The sequence below is a fragment of the Nesoenas mayeri genome, assembly GCF_963082525.1.
Source record: "Nesoenas mayeri genome assembly, chromosome: 1".
In the NCBI taxonomy this organism is placed as follows: Eukaryota; Metazoa; Chordata; class Aves; order Columbiformes; family Columbidae; genus Nesoenas; species Nesoenas mayeri.
The window spans coordinates 66160261-66177336 of NC_137541.1; the positions used below are offsets into that span (position 1 = coordinate 66160261).

At 48.9% G+C, this 17076-nt stretch overlaps 1 protein-coding gene across 4 annotated transcripts in view; it reads left to right on the forward strand.

Annotated features, from left to right (window-relative positions):
• Positions 1–16781, forward strand: part of WASHC1 (WASH complex subunit 1) — a gene marked incomplete at its 5' end in the record, with an annotated part of 47571 nt that extends 30790 nt beyond the window's left edge. For all 4 annotated transcript variants that reach the window (XM_080349219.1, XM_080349221.1, XM_080349220.1 and 1 more), the window contains 9 exons: positions 4142–4253; positions 4930–5076; positions 10059–10195; positions 11102–11237; positions 12509–12713; positions 13192–13356; positions 13884–14042; positions 14652–14720; positions 15296–16781. In XM_080349219.1, coding sequence (XP_080205345.1) covers positions 4142–4253; positions 4930–5076; positions 10059–10195; positions 11102–11237; positions 12509–12713; positions 13192–13356; positions 13884–14042; positions 14652–14720; positions 15296–15447 — 1282 coding nt within the window. In that variant the 3' untranslated portion in view covers positions 15448–16781. The remainder of the gene's footprint in view (positions 1–4141; positions 4254–4929; positions 5077–10058; positions 10196–11101; positions 11238–12508; positions 12714–13191; positions 13357–13883; positions 14043–14651; positions 14721–15295) is intronic.
• Between the last annotated feature and the right edge of the window lie 295 nt (positions 16782–17076).

Sequence of the window (17076 nt, forward strand, 5' to 3'; positions counted from 1 at the left end):
TAGATTTAATCTACCACATGTATTACTTCCCCAAAGAAAAGCCTTGGGAGGGGAACGCTGGTTTGGCTCAGTGCCCGGGGTTTGAAGGCAGGTGATATACTCTCCTTTCTTCTGCAGGCCCCTTTTAGCTTGTCCCCAAGCATGGATCCTGCCCAAAGGGAGGGGCTGCTGCACTGTGCCTCCTGCTTCTTTGCAACTCCAGAGTCACATTGAATCTAAGTAAAGGGGTTTCTCAAGCAGAAAAGAGCACTGAGAGCAAAACAACACAGCAATGACTAATAGGGTAAGCGCAGGGTAGGTTCAGATGCTGATAGTGTTTTTGGCTGGATGAGCAAAAGGTTCTGAGGGGCAGTAAAGGGCCATTTTATTATTAACACTTACCCTTCCTGTCCTGATTGCAATTGCCTTTCAAACAAATGCCCTTCAGTAACACAGTCCTTCTTAAGTGGAGGTTAAGGTCTGAATGCCAGCTTGCTTCAAACAGTTTGCCCCTGAAATCCTTGGCAACAGCCCTCTCCATCCCTTTGTGTTTCCCTTTCTTTACAAACATCAGGTTGACTTCTTGGAGTAAGTTCAGTTTCCACAGCAGTAGAAATACTAGTGTTGATGGAGGGCACTTGAACTTGAGGGGCTTTTTCCATGTATTATTTATGTATCAATATGGTATATTGTCCCTTTCAGCTAACACATGCAGCTATATCTTGAATTATACGTGCATAACAGTCATGTACTTTTAGGAGCCTGTACATGTGATGGAATTTGGATCAGTTGGATTGAGGGGGCTTAATAATTTTTTTCATAGTTATTTTGCTCAGCAAGAAATAAATTAATTCTGCAGACTGATGTGTATTCCTTCTGTGTTGTGGGCCTGCATCTGTGCCATCTCAGGTGAAGGTTTTTGGCAGATCTCCTAAGGTCAGTGGGATGTGGCCTATCAAAGCCTAGAGGAGGAGATCACAGGAGAAAGCACAGGGTGCCTCAGAGAAGAGCCATCGTGGTTTCAAACACCTGAGCTGGCACTGGACAACTTCCCCAGCTTGTGCTGGGAGCCAGCCATCCGCCTGCTACTGTCCTTCTGTGGGTGAAGGTAATCGCTCTTGGTTTTATTTGGTAGGCAGTAGGGATGGATGAAGCTATAAATGTAGCATGGAGTGTGTTGGTCTCTTCTCCCAAGTAACAAGTGATAGGACAAGAAGAAATAGCCTCAAGTTGCGCCAGGGGAGGTTTAGATTGGATATTAGGGAAAAATTCTTCATGGAAAGTGTTGTCAGGCATTGGAACAGGCTGCCCAGGGAAGTGGTGGAGTCACCATCCCTGGAAAGTGTTTAAAAGAGGGATAGATGAGGTTCTAAGGGACATGGTTTAGAGTTGGACTTGCCAGTGCTAGGTTAATGGTTGGACTCAATGATCTTAAAGGTCTTTTCCAACCAAAATGATTCTACATATTCCCTCCTTCTCTTCTGGATGCACCACTGCTGTTGGAGCTAGGGCACAGTATTTGCTGGTCATGCTCTGTTTCTAGGGATGCCTCGTTTTTCAGAGGGGATCCATCAAACTTTAAATGAGAAAGATGCATGCAGCGCTGTGAGCTGAAGGATGCTTTGCTTTCTGTTCTTGCCCTGATGCTGTCCATGCACTACAGGAGGCGTTAGTACCGTAGCACCAAGAAGCACTTTGTAACAGCCAGTTCACTGCCTGTGTTTGGTGGGGACGTAAAGGGAGTTGTGGCACTGTTCCTCTTCTGAACTGGGTGTCATAGAAGATTAATGTTAAAATTGAAGTGATTAAGGGTGAAAAGCAAGGATGGGTTTCTTCCAACCCAAACTCCTCTATGATTCTGTAACTGGCATTCCTCAGATCCTCCTTTGCTTCTTCACAGCCAGCAAAAGAGCAAGGGTGGGAAGGGAGAGGATCAGGGGATACTTGGTGAAGCAGTGGGGATGATATGGGGCAAGAAAAGGAGTGAGGGTAGCACTTGCCCACTGACATTCGTGGAGTTGAAATGAGGAGAAAGGTTACAGGTTTCCAGGCCTGAGCTTGCATAACCATTTGCTTAACATTTCCTTCTGGAAGAGGATCATGTGCCTGGTCAGCCCCTGAGAGTTGTGTCTGGAAGTCAGCAGGGTACTGGCTAAAAGGCAGTTGATACCTTGCTTTTATTTGGAGCTTCAGGAAGGCTTTGTTGAGCTCTTCTAGGAGAGGGGTCTTCTCATAAGTGAGAGGGAAAATTGCATCATTGATTTGAGGGAGAGAGGCAAAGCAGAAATAAATGACCACTTTTTTCAGCTTTGAAAGAAGTAAAAATAGTCAGATTGCCTCCAGGAGCAGTGCTGGAAATAGTGTCAATCAATACAATTATGAAACATCTAGAAAAGAGGTGAACTGTGAGGTGGGAAGACTTTCAGGGAAGAGCAGTTAGGGAAGACTTAGGTCCTTCAGAGGCATCTCACACTTTAAGAAAACGAGGCAGCCCTGTGACACATGAAATTTGTTGCAGACAGGTGCTAGGAAATGCACACTGAAAGTAACAACAGAAACTACTCTGAGAATCTATCAAGTGTGTAGGTTATGTGGACTTACTCCACTGAGACGGAGGGAGGATATGGGAAGGAAATCATGGACAGATTTGTACTTAGTGTTGGTACGAAATACAAGCTGTTAGGCTGTATTTAAAATAAAAGGATGGGGAAATGGAGAATAATTCTGAGAGGGAGAATCTCACAAGGTTCAGTTTTGCTCATCTCCCACTCCAAAAGAATAAAGTAGAAGCAGGATGTGTCCTCTCCTACTGTATGTATAAGGAAGGATTTTCATCTCTCCAGAAAGAGGGGTGCATGGCTATAAAGAAATAGAAACACTTAAGGCTGTTTGGAGACGGAAGTAGGGGTCTTTCAGAATGATACAAGGTGACTAGGCTGCTGGTACTTGCTGGTTTTTTACTACCCACAGTGGGGGGCTTTAGTGGAGTCTGTTTCTCTACTGTAATAGGGAGTGTGCTGCACAGAGTGAAAATACTTGAGAAGACAGTTTTGGTACAGTTTGAAAATGGAATCATGGATCACTGCTGATGTCAAATTTGTTACTAAAAGGAATTATACAGAGTGGAAAGAAAAAAAAAAGCATGGGAGCACTCAAAAGCAAAGAGGGATTTTTGGTGAAATTTAAGGACAATACTTGAGATTGATTTTTACAGGCATAAAATGATCCGATGGAACTCATTGCTACAAAACATTGCTGAAGTGGAGTGCTAGCTATCCTAATGGATTGCATAGCCATAACAAATAATCTTTGCTGGTTTCTTTAGAGGGGTGAAGATTCAGAACAATTTTCAGCTTTTTGAGCTTGAAGCTCGGGAGATCCTGCACGGGGAGGGAAGGTCCCTTCCAAGAAGGTGACTCCATAGATACCTGTAGGTGACGCCTGGTTCCGATGTCCCTCCTAGCTTCTGGCTGAACCTGTGTGAGTCGTGCCCCTGGCTGTAAGGCATCTGCAGTAAGCTTTGTTGGAAAGGAATAAGTCCACATGATGACCCCAAGAGGTGCTTAACCAGTGACTGCTATCCCCTGCTGCCACAGAGTGCTTTTCAGCTCTGTTGCAAACCATTTGGTGCTGATGTGGTTATGCAAAGATTACACAAGTCAGCCTCCTTTATTGCTCCAAATGAGGACTCAGTGTTGTTCAACTGATGTGCAAACCAAATCGCAAAGCTGCGAAGGAACGTGGAAGAAGTCGTTCAACAAACTGTTGGTATAGTAGAGGACAGGATAAGCCTTGTGAGTCCTGAAGTCTGCTCCCTCCCATGTGTTACCTTTAATTTTTAACAGGTCACTTTTATTAAAAATATGTTGGCAGTTGATAACTGGTGTTGCAAAAAAGCCACAGTTCTCCATCTTTCTGTGCTGTGCCTCAAACAGCTGCAGGAACGTTGTGCTGTGGGTCATCAACTAGACTTACCTTCATATCAGAGTACATAACGCTCTCAATAGGACTGAGACAAGCATATCTCAGCACTGTTTTACTGTATGAAACAGTCCAGTCCACTGAGGTTCACGCCCTTCCCTGAGGACCTGGGCACTGGCTGTTGCTAAAAAAAATCTCTGCCTCTGGATTCTTCACCTTAAGAAAAGTTCTTGCCTCCTAGGATCTCTCAGCGGGTGGAGGCCAGCCGGGCACAGCTTCAGGCAATTGGTGAGAGAGTCACGCTTGCCCAAGCAAAGATTGAGAAGATAAAGGGCAGCAAGAAGGCTATTAAGGTAAGACTTCACTGAAGGCTGCATGGCCTCCCTTCTCCCTTCCACCTTCTCACTTTACTCTTTATGTAAGCTCTGGAGAAGAAGAGGTGCTCGACTGCCGCAGCTGCTGCCTGCTCACCTCTCCGTGCCTTGCTGCTGAGCAGGGTTGTGATGAGAAGCTGCTTCCTGACTTGGACAGTTAATGATTTTTAGACCAGTTAGCCCCACAGCTCCTGGCCTTATGAGACATTTATAAATTGCTGCTCTACCTTCCCCATGAGAAAGAGAAAAGGCATGTGCTGAGCAGAGTCCAACATCCTCTATTTCAGGTTCACAAGCTCTTTTAAGAGAGCCTCCCCTTACTACATTTTAATCTTGTTGGGCCATGTAAAACTGGTGAAAACTCTTCTTTCCTTGTTCTTCCTCTGTTTAATACAGTGTTTCAAATTCTTCTCCAGCCAGTGGAAGCCTATAATATCCTCATACTTATATACAGAGAGAAGTTCTGGCACTTTTACTTTCTGAAGTGACAGCCCATGTGTGACTGAATCTGTGCAGGTAGCCCTGAGGAACCTGTTGACTCCAAGCTGTCCATTCCCCACAGCAACACAGATTGCGTGTATACTCCACTCCATGTGTTTCTGTAGTGTAGGATTACTTACTTGGTTTTTTTCAGTCCCTCCCTGTCTCTCCACAGGTATTTTCCAGTGCCAAGTATCCAGCCCCTGAACGACTGCAGGAGTACAGTTCAATTTTTGCTGGTGCGGAAGACCCAGCTAAACAGAAATGGCCAAGACACAAGATTCAAAGCAAACACCGAGTGCTGGATGAGAAAGCTCTGCAGGTAAGGAGGAGGAGAACACACCTTGAGATGAACAAGCCAAGAAAAGCTGTGAGGTTGTTAGTCTCTTTGATGAGGAAGACGAGGGCTTAAGTATATAGGCAGGGAGCAGAGCATCTTTCCAGCTTGGCCTGTTGGTGGGGCATGTGAGATCAGGCTGGGAAGCTTGCGGAGCTGCCCGTTTGAGGGGGCAGTATCAGTACCAGACTTTGGCATGGTGGTTGGGTGCCCTGGGTGGCTCAGCTGCCTACTCTCCCCAGCGGTTCCATGTCCTGATACGCCACTGCTTCCTGCAGCGGTGTGGGTGGGTGCTGCAAGCCGGGCTTAAGGCTTTGGCTGTGCACAGCAAGACAGCTGGGAACGGGATCATAGTGGTTTGAAAAATAGTTTCTGAAGGCTCTAATGTAGGCAGTGGTGAGAATGGAAAAGTAAAAGTGCTTGTGAATGTGTCAGGAGAAAAAGAAGTCATTAGAGCATTTTTCTGTCCCAGGAAGGCATTGCACTTGGGTATTGTCCCTCCCTCATTCCCAGCTAAGTTTTGAGGGGAAGGGAGAAATAATTTTGCTTCCTTACATTTTTTTTTTTGGTGTGTGCTTTGTTTTTCCTTTGCCTTGTGAGCTATTGTAGGTTGCAAGCTCCTTAGAGAGAGGCTGAATCTATCAGTATCCTGCACAGCTGGGACTTCCAACTGTGCCCATAGCACAGATGCCTGCAGCTGGTGGTGTTGAAGGACATCCTGAAGTATTGAGTTCCCTTTTAGCCTGTGGATTGAGTGGCAGAGAGGAGTTTCTTAGGGAGGTCTGAGAAGTGGTGGGTTTGGCAGGAAATGCTACCAAAGGAGTCACCAACAATTTCAGTCAACACCCCTGGGTTGGGAGGAGAGGAGGAAGAGTTGCTGTGTTTAAGGTTTAAAAGTTGCTGTGTGTATGCTGTGCCAGGAGTAGCAGATGTGCTTTTCCTAGTGGGTTAAGGATGAACCTGACAACTTCCCTGCTCTCCACCCCTAAAGAGACTTCATTCCTCATCCTTGCATGCCTTGGCCCAAAAATAAAGCTGGCACTGAATAATTTATCACGCTAAACTTTCCTGAGTTTTAATGGAGTTAAGACCTCACACAGTGAGGTAGCTATGAATATTTCAGCCAGGCCAGGGAAGCGGGGTTGCTGGCCAAAGGGGCAACTGGCAAGCTCGAGAAGGGTTTGTGCTTTTTTTGAGCCTTGGTAGTAGCTCAGGGCAGAGCCATGTAGGACCTGCTGCTGGCTGGCCAGGTGAGGTCAATGATGGCCATGGTGTCTGGCTGGTGGCCCCAGCCTGTGAGGGTGTGTTTTGGGAGCAGAGGTAGGTGGTGAGTGGGCAGGGGAGTTGCTCTCCCACCCTGAATGGCTGGTGCCCTCTCACACAGGGAGGAGATTGAGAAGAGGTAAAATAGTGGTGTCCTGCAAAGAGCCAACAATGTGTCCATCCGACTGGCCCGCTGGCTCCAGCAGGCTCTACATGTCCTTCCCTGCTGCCCTGGCCATCTGCCCGCAGTGCAACCTCTTCTCTGTCCCAAGTAGTCTCAGTACCATTGCCATGTTCTGCTCTTCGTGCCAAGGCTGCTGCCATCACAGGGATTTTGTTGCAGGCCCCGAGGGATGTTTGCATTTGTTCTTTACCTCCTGTGACCCATCTTTTGATCCTCCCTTGGGGTTGTTGGTCTTTCTCTGGCGTTGCCCACCCTACTTCATGTGTCAGTCTTGTTACCCCTGCCAAGCTCACGCATGCCCTGGCTCCTGCAGCTCTTCTGGGGGCCATGGGGATGCGACTGTGCTGGCAAGTGGCTGCCAGCCGATGGACGATGGAGGGGCCTGCGCCAGGAGCAGCTGCCATGCAGAGCGGGACTCGCTGTGGCCGAGATATGACCATGTTCCAGGGGGACAGAACCTTCTTGGCCATAGCTGAGCACAGACCCTGACACGCCTTGCAGTAATGAGATGTGACAGAGGGAAGTCTGATGTTTGCATTTGTGCCCTCCTCAATTATTCAGGGCTTTCAGCAGAGGCTCGCTGCCTGTTTTCACTTCTAATGAGAGCCTCTTTGCTGCGAGCGGTCGCAGTGGCCTTTGCTAACTTCACTCGTGCATGCACACACACACTGCCCACCAGGAAAGCAAGCTCTGCTTGTGTCAGTTTGAGGGTAAGTGGTGGCAGCCTGTGCTCGGTGTTTAGGTTTTGTGCTCTGGGGGAAAGCAGATGAGTTGGAAATGTGCGAGATTCTGAAGTTTATTTTAAAAAGCTTCCCTCCTGGGAAATTCTCCTTTCCCTCTCCATACCTGAAGCAAGTGAAAGCTCAGCTGTTGAGAGGACACTGTTTAGGTTGGTAAGGTAAGCACGGATGGATAGGAGTGCCAGAAACAAGGTCTCTGTGATAAGCCTGGGAAGCCACTTGCTTTGCACGTTGCTGTGGTAGCAGCTAGATGGGGTTCAGCAGTGAGCTGGCTGCAGCCCTGGGGGCTTCTCAGGCACTGGGCACTGCCCTTGTGGTGGGAGCAGTGTCTGGGTGCTGCAAGTGCTCCTCAGGAGGCTGGAAAATAGGATGGGAGACATGATCTGCCTGGGAAGATGGGCTTGGGAAGACGTCCAAGCAAAAGTTACAGTCCACTGCTGGAGTAAGCTTGATAGGCTTCAAAAATGTCAGTAACTTGGCATGTCCTTGTGAATTCTGCCTTTCTCGGAGCCCACCCTGGGCATGGGGAGGTTAAACAAAGTTTTTGGCACTTGCTCATCTTCAAGTGTTTTTTGAGGTAGCCTCAGCACTCCATTGGCATGGAGAAAATGGGGTTTCTGGTGTATCATGCCAATTCCCTTTGCAACACTGTGTGCTTAATTAAACTTAAGAACCAAAGTGACTATGTATTTTTAACTGTAGGCTCTTAGAAAGAGAAATGCCCAGAAATGCAGCATCCTTAGGGGTGTGATCCTGCTAGGTGCCAAACCCCAGGTTGGGATGTTTGAGCATTCAAGTACCCCCCATGACTTCAATAAATTGAGGTTGCTGAACCTTTGGCTTAAGGCCTTAATGTCCCTATAAGAAAACTAATTATTAAATGGCATGTTAACTTGTGGAATTCACAGTTGCAGGATATTATTGATGGTATGTAGCTGTTCTAAATTTCCAAACAGATCTGGGTACTTAAGTAAGACTAGCACTTTGGTGGCATTTAAATTAAAAGGATTATGTAGAGCCTCACATACTCATGCTCAGTGCTTTTGTAACTGCCTTAGATGAGACTGATAAGTAAATGTATGTAATGGTTGGTTTCTCACTACACCCTTAAAGTGACGCAGAGTCTTCCAGTGCTAATTGAAATCTACAAAGAGAGAATTAAAAAAATATATATATGACTTGAGGGCTAAGTGTGTGTGAACAGTTCTAGCACAAACGTCAGTACTCCCTCATGCTTAAAAAATTAAACATTGGGAAATGAATATTAATGATCAAAAGAACCTTTATTTTTGAATCTGCTTCCACAGTCTCTAAATAACAATTTATGTATTTTTGCCTACTTGCTTCTGTAAAAATTCAAGATGTTTATTTCAGTGTACTTTTCACAACTTGGAACGAGTTATTTGGGGGGAAAAAAATGAAATCAAAACCTCCCATGTCTTTTCTTGTAGCATTTTATAGACTCAGATCATCATACAAACTCTCAGTGGATTAACTGAGCTGTGACTAAGCCATTTCCCAGGATTTCTGGCTACCGAATTCAAGCCTGAAATTTCGATCACAGAAACTGCTTATGTCACTGAGATGTGGTCTTAGAACTGATACAACAGTGGTTTCCATGCCCCCCATACAGGTACAGAGAGAGAAAGAGGGCTCAGAGAATGGGATGGAGCAGGGATGCTGGAAGTAGAGAGGCAGTAGGAAGCTGTGGACAGGATCATCTTCTGGTCACAGAAGCAAACCACAAGAGCGTGGCCGGTTATTTAACATGACAAACTGTCCTGGTTAGTGCTCTGGTTTCTTGTGTTGCCGCCACTTACCACTTTGGAGCTGCCAGGCTGCTTGTCCTCGTTTGTGAAGGAAGAACAGGAGACGTGAAGGGGCTGAAGAAAGGTATGGGGAGGGGTCTGGAGTGGAGATTTGTCCATCCCAGGCTGTCTCTGGGTTCAGGAACTGAAGCTTTTCATCCCTTGACAGCCAAGCTTGCTGCAGGCACTGAGCTTCATCCCTCTGAGCATCTGGCAGTGGGCACTGTCACGCTAGCTGGAACACTGGTCTGATCTGGGATGGCAATTCCTCTGTTCTATAAAAGTTAAGCAGTTCAGATGTAATAAGTCCTTTTCTAAAGGGAGCTCTATATATTATGCATGAAGTTTTAGAACTGAGAGAGAGGAGATTTCACTTCATTAGAGTTGAAAACTCCTGCAAATCCCTCAGGCTTTGCAAAACCATCTGGCACACGTTCCACTCCGCGCACTCCCTTCTGCCCGATCTCTTGCCTGGCGCAGGCGCTCTGTTTTCTCCTAACCTCTTTTTCCTTGCCTTCCCTGCATACCCCACCAGTGGGATCGCATCTCTTAAAACACCAACAGAAGGCAGAATAGCAGAGGTAATAGAGACGTTTGGGGGACTCTGCTTGCATGAAAATGTCTAGTATTTGGAGACACCGTAACAAATGCCTTTTAGATTGCGGTGCTTGATCCCTACCTCTGGCTATAGAGCCTGAGTGGTTTTATTTTGGTTGATCCTTGCCACAGCAACACCTGTTCAATATGACCCATCCATGGCACCAAAACCACGTGCTGTGAGTCTGAACTGCTGAAGTTTGTCCGGAGTGTGGGGTTGCAATGTTGTCCATGTGCTTCCTTGCTCAGAGGGAGGTGGAAAGAAAGCAGCAAGGTTCCCAGACCTTGCAGTGCATCCAGCGTTGCGGTGGCTGGGGAGAGCTCTCAGCAGCTGTGGGTGTAGTGTCTTACCACCTGTCATCTGTCTTCTTGCAGGAGAAGCTCAAGTACTTCCCTGTGTGTGTGAGCACCAAAATTCACCAGGAGGATGATGCAGAAGAAGGCCTTGGCAGCCTCCCCAGGAACATCAGCTCCCTCAGCTCCCTGCTGCTCTTCAACACCACCGAGAACCTGTGAGAGCTGGAGCAGGGCTGTGCTGCTCACCTGCCCCTGCTTGTCCTCAGAGGGGCTTCTCCTGCCCCGGGGGCAGCAGTAACTGCGTGCTTTCCTGGGGGTCTGACGTATCAGGCTCCAGATAGGACAGGGTTGGGTGCCTCCTTGCTGGCTTCCAGCTAGCAACCCTTCCCCACTCTTTCTGTTGGATGGAAGAAGTTGTTCTGCCTGCGCCTGATCTTCTGCTCAGCTGTTTTCAACCCCGTTTTGTACTTCTCTTTCCAGACTTAGTTTTTTTCCTGTCGTTTCTCTCCAGCCTTGAGCTACTGTCACTCTTGCCCTTCTCTGCCCCATGTGCCAGCTTGGGTACTGCTCCTTCTCCTGATGATTCCTCACAGCAATGCTTTACTGCTCTTGCTGCTGTAATGTCTCCACTGCCTCCCTCACCGCAGTTCCCTTTCCCATTGGGCTTTGCTCATATTGCAGAGCTTCTTTAAGCCCTTCCTGAGCTTTCAGCTGCTGGACATCTTCTTTCTTCTTCTGAGCCATGGATTATTTCCCCTCTTTGTCTTTCCCCCTGGACCTTGAGTGACAAGTCACCAGGAGAGACTAGTGTCCTGCTGCAGGATGGTTTCAGGCCAGGTGGTAGGAAGGGGAGAGCTTGGTAATGATGCCAGTGCAGTGGGGCTTTGCTTTAGAATGAATATGGAGGCTGCAATGGTAGGGTGAGGAGCTGGTCGCCTCCTGGTGTTGGAGGGATGAGACAGGAAAATGGGACTAAAAGAAGGAAACAGGAAGGCCCAACATGTTCCACCTTCATCAGTGAGTCAGGAGGTCTCCACCTCCAAGGCCTTCTTGGGTACCCTGTTTCTTCTGGCCTTGGCTCTTGAGGCAGCATCACTGAGGTATTTGTCTTCTACCCTTAGGTACAAGAAGTATGTTTTCCTGGATCCTCTGGCTGGAGCAGTGACCAAGACCCATGTGGCTCTGGAAACAGAGACAGAAGAGAAGCTCTTTGATGCTCCTCTCTCCATCACGGAAAGGGGACAGCTGGACCGACAGGTGAGATGCTGCTGTGGGGATGCAGCTGCTTCCCCTTCAGAGGATTGCACTCAGTTCTCTGAGAGAAGAGGGCTTCTGTAGGGTGCAGAGCAGGTAGGAAAATAGCCCCTCATGGGACTGCAGAGTATCTCACTTTTCAGAAGTCCATTGCATGTTTTTGTGCTTGAAGCCCTGATGAGAGCTTGATGGGTGAGACAAAACCCTCAAACTTGGCAGGTGTTTCTCTCTGCTCAAGCCTCTGCTGAGTGGTGTGAGAAATGTGATATCAATTCACCTTGGCGCTAGAGTGGGGGTGTCAAACTCATTTTCACCAGCGGCCACATCAGCCTAGTGGTTGCCTTCAAAGGGCTGAATGTAATTTTAGGACTGTATAAATGTAACTACTCCTACATGAAAATGAGTTTGACACCTCTGTGCTAGACCTCAGGGCTGTAGCGGAGTTTGAAGGCTCCATCGCTTGATCATCCCAGTTGTGCCAACTGCTAAGCTTCATGACAAGTCTGAGGGTGAGGTGCCACTGCTAGAAGGTGCCTGGGAAGAGGTCTAATCCCCATCATTCCTGCTGGTGCAAACAGACAGGCCAGACTGAGCAAAGGGTTTGTGCTTGATGTGGACATGGGGCAGGCAGTGCACCAATCCATCTGCCCCAACATGTGACTGACCTTGTACCTGACACCTGGAGATGGCTCTACCTGGAGCTTTGCTGGTGCGTGGTTGAGCATGTGGTTTGGGGCTGGGGAAATGGGGGGCCATTTGCTCATTGTGTTGAACTGGGAGAGATGGCAGTGTGTATAGTAAACAAGGCCCCCTTTTCTGAGTACACCTTTCATAGTTTTGCCTTTGTGTTAAACACAAAAGCAAACCTCTGCAGCTACTTGTTCGTGCTTCTCTGTGTCTTAATCTCAGCAGTGGTTCAGGCACCATTCTCTTTTGGAGGAGAAGGGGCTGACTTATGTAGGCTGCAAAAGTTAGTGCATAAAACCTTCAGAGGAGGAGACAGTCCACTTGCAAGAAACTGGGAAGAGCCCTGCACCTCTCCCTCCTCCTGCAGACTGCCTTTTCCCAGCCTGGTCTGCAGGGGGTGGCCTCTGAGCACCAGGAGCTGCCAGAGGACAGGAGCGCAGAGCTGTAGGGGTAGCTAATGAGCAGCCACTGCACTAAGGCACACAAGCCCAGCTCTGACTGCTGTTCCCTGCAGTGCCCCTGTTTGCTATAAGGGAAAGCAAGTGTGTAGTCACTGCCTTATCTTTTCTGTTTTGCATTTCTTTTAGGTAGCTGAAAATTACTTCTATGTGCCAGATCTGGGCCAGGTCCCCGAGATCGATGTGCCATCCTACCTGCCAGACCTGCCCGGCATTGCTGCAGATCTCATGTACAGTGCTGACCTGGGCCCCGGCATCGCACCATCCGCCCCTAGCAGTGCTATTCCAGAGCTGCCCACATTCAACACAGAATCGGTGGAGCCTTTGCAACCAGGTACATCTAATCCCTGATCCCAAGATGCTGTGAAAGTGGAAGGCAGGGATTGCTAGAGATGGAGACAAGGCAGAAAATCCCTTGGTAGAGATTTCAAGATGGATATTTGAGATATCTATGGCTTGTGCTTGGGCCTGAGTCAAAGCTGAAACCTGCTCAAGTGCTGGCCAGACTTTGGGGCCCTCAGCTGCCTCACCCCCTGCATGGCTGGGGAGTGGGGAGTGTGGTGTGCAGGAACTGGCCTGCTGGTAACCTGTGTAGTGCCCTGGGGCAAGCTGGGCAGGCCCACTGGGATGAGCTGAGGGGGCAGAGTAGGGTATCTCAAGCTCTGCCTTGGCCCTGCTGCTGTTAAGAGATGCTGCACGGTGCCTGCTGAGGACTCTGAGCGGCTGCCACTGAGGCATGTGAAGCTCTGAGCTGAAGCCTTCAGTGTGCTGTCCTCTGGAATGCCTCGGATACAACTTTTTTCATCTTTCAGACCTTCAAGATGCTGTGCTATTGCCACCTCCTCCACCACCGCCTCCCCCACCACCTCCTGTGATGCCAACTACTGTGCCTCCTCCACCGCCCCTGCCCCAGCCCACAGCCCCCTCTGAGCCAGCCCGGACAGCGAGCGAGGAGAACAGCAGTGCAGTGCCTGCAGGTAAGGGCCGGGCATCTCCACCGTTTCCCCAGCAGAATCTGACTCCTTGGCTTCAGCCCGTGTCTTTAGAATCATAGAATGTGCTGAGCTGAAGGGACCCACAAGTATTATCGAGTCCAACTCCTGTCCCTGCACAGGACAATGCCACAGTTCACACCATGTGTCTGAGGGCTTGTCCAGTCTCTTCTTGAACACTGTCAGACTTGGGGCCATGACACCTCCCTGGGGAGCTTGTTCCAGTGCTCTACCACCCTCTGGGGGAATAACCTTTTCCTAATGTGCAACCAATGTCCTTAGTTGGTTCCCTGTGGCTTCCCAGCCTTCCAGCAGAGGAGGGAAGCTGTGGTGGGAGATGAAGCTGCTCCTGGCTGCCTGGGAGCTGCAAACCTTCAGTTCCCCCTTGGCAGAGCTGCTGCTGGCTGGGCACCAGGCAGAAGCTGGTGGTGTATTGGAGCAGCCCTTTCTGTGGGGAACCTGTAGCTGGTGCACTGACCCACCACTGCTGCTTGTCCTTCCTGTCCTTGCAGCTTTGGTCCAGGGAGCCCCGAAGGAGGTGGTGAACCCCTCTACTGGGCGTGCCAGTCTCCTGGAGTCCATCCGCCAGGCCGGTGGCATTGGGAAGGCCAACCTCCGCAGCGTCAAGGAGAGGAAGCTGGAGAAGAAGAAGCAGAAGGAGCAAGAACAAGGTGCTGAGACCTTCCTTTCTCTCTGCTCCAGGCTGGGGAGCTGTAGGTGGTGGAGGAAATGTGCAAGCCAGGAGCAGAGGCTGAACATACAGAGAGGAAAGGTGTTGTCTCTTCTCACAGGCCGGTGTAGATTTCAAGTGTTTCCCATTCAGCCAAAGCTCTGTGAACTTGCTAAACCCCATATGCCAGGAAGGGCATTCATGTTCTTGATGGAGACCCACTCTGCCTCAGGGCAGGTGTAGAAGTTTCATGTGTACTGCATGGGGTCAGGAGGGGCAGGGCCAAGCTCTGGTTTGGGCAGCTGGGGAGGGTACTGATGGAGCTGGTTTGGCAGAATGAGACTGCAAATACCCAGCCACTCTTGCCCCTCAAGGAATTCCACTCTTGGATTTCTGCAGAAGATGCTGCTGTTACCCTGCAGTGCCTAGTGTTTTCCTGACCTGAAACTGGACTGCAGTGGGAGAGATTAAGGGTGGGACACAGGATTAGAGATTATGTGGTGTTTTTTTTCTTTTAGTCTGAAGGCAGTACTCCAAGAGAATACTTTTGCTGTAGTGCTTGGTTCAGACTGATGCTGCTTCTTGTCTGACTTGCTTTGCTCTGTTTCAGTGAGAGCTACAGGACAAGGTGGAGATCTGATGTCAGACCTCTTCAACAAGCTGGTGCTGAGGCGCAAAGGTACTGTCCTGCAGGGTGGGCTGCTCCTTCCCCCCTAGGAAACAGGGAGAAAGCCCTAGAAACAGAGACACTTTCCCCATTGAGTGTGCCACAGCATGGCTGGGAGTGTCTTTCCAGAGGGTGAACAGGGGGATCTCCACCTCAAGTCCAGCTGGAAGGGGTTGTGTCGGAGGCAGAGGATGGACTCTGCAAGCTGCCTATGAGGGAGGGACAAAGCTTTTTTTGATTCAGTGCTGGGGCAGCTGGGTCCCTTGCCCATGGGTGCACGCAAGTGGCTCCAGAGCCTTGGCAGGTACCCAGGGCATTTAGTGGCAGTGTCCACCCTCAGCAGCTGACATGGGGCAGAGGAGGGCAGGGACTTGTTGAGGTGCAGCTTTAGTTAAATGAGCCCTTGTGCAGGGCCATGGGGAGGTTTAAGTGTGTGGGAGTGCTGGACGTTCTGCTTGCTTGGGCTACCTGGCTTCTGGGAACAGTGGTATGAGATGTGTTTCCCGCCCCCCCCCCCCCCCGCTTTGCTGAGCCCGTGTTCCCCAGTCCTCAGGTGTCACTCACTGGTGCTTTTCTATCCCTCACAGGTATTTCAGGGAAAGGGCCAGGAGCCTCCGGAAATCCCGATGCTCCTGGAAGTCCTGCTGGTGCCTTTGCTCGTATGTCAGACTCAATACCACCTCTCCCACCCCCCCAGCAGCCTGGGGGTGAAGAGGATGAGGATGATTGGGAGTCATAGATAGTTGAGTGTCAGTGTGAATCCCAGGACTCTTAAACTAAGCACCTTTGAGAGACCTCAGCCTGTGGAACTACATCCTGGAGGGTGGGCCCTGGCATGGCAGGGAGACCCTGTCATTTCTCTTCGAAGAAGAGCAGGAGCAACAGGAGCTAACCGCTGCTGAGGTTACAGTTAGCAATAACGGTTTTTCTTCTGCTGTCTGCTATTCTCCACCCCAAACCCTACATTCCATCTCAAATGCTGCTGCTGCTCGCCCTGCCACAATAAATCCTGCCTTAGCTGGCAGGCAGTGGTGGGGGCCTGTGCTCAGAGGATCAGAACTAGCATTGCTCCTGATTTAAAGGGCCCTCAGTCTTTCATAATGTGACCAGTGACGACTGCAAAAGCAGCTCTTGCAGGCAAACAGCTCTTGCCTCATTTCTCTCCTTGCTTGCTGAAGCTCCTGTTTGTTTGTTGCCAGAAGAGAGGAGAATGTGTGTACTTTCACAGAGGTCTAATTCCTAGTGCCTCTGCACTTGATGGTTTTCTTTCTGTACCTGGCTTATGGTAATTCTTTGCCTGTTCCCATCTGAAAATTTCAATAAAGTTGAAGGCAGCAGGTCATTACAGCCTTCGCTTTGGTAAAAGGGGGATGTGTGCTCAATTAAGAGTGTCTCCAGGGAAAGCCCAGCTGTCCAATCTCATCTCAGGTGGGGACTGTGCTGCTGCTGTAGTCACTGGGGTTAAGGCAGAGCTTGTGCCACATGGCAGCTTTGCACCCACTGAAGGGGCAGGAGACTCACAATGGACGTTTCTCAGAAGCAGCTACTGCTTTCCCTGTGGGGCTAATTAACAGGTAGGGACTAATTTTAAGTGCATTTTTTCATTGAAAAAGAGTCCTGAGAAGTGTCCAGCTGCTGAAACTGGAAAGGAGGCAAAACAGCTCCTGGGAAAACTTGCTCAGGATGACAGAAAGAGCTGGGGATGACTGTGGGGTGACAGAGCTGTCCCTATTGTTATTGCTGCCTTCCAGCATGGATCCATGACCTAGGAAAGAACCCTAGGACTGTTGCACTTAAAAAAACAAACAAACAAACCAAAACACCAACAACCAAAAAACCAACCACCAAAAAAACCATCAACTTACTTACTTACCATTTTCCACAGAAAATTACTTTGAATTCAGAAACCTAGGCAGTAAAAAGAGCAATCCTGTGCTAATGCATGGTCAAAGGAGAAGCACTGTGCTGTATTATGGCTTTATCTTTATTCCACTTGAAAGAATGAACTGCTCCTTGAATCTATTGCCTGCTTGAAGCAAGGTAGAAAGAAGGGGATAATAAATGTTACCCATGGCTGCCCTGTGTCTTACCAGTCTGACTGCAATTCCAATAGGACACAAGCTAAAAGCCTGATAATTTACAATTCCTGTGAAAAGCTCTATGTGTTCATTGGTCATCAGGCCTCCTACATTTGGTGGTTGATAGGAAAAGGCAGATGTATACATTCAAAATAATTATACTCTCCATGCTTAAGTGTTTGGTTTGAAAATATTTAATCAATTTAAATAAAATCTTAACAGCTGTAAATAAATAGGAGCGTCCTGCTACTGCCTTCACCTACCTCCAACCAGTTTCCCTCCTGGTTATA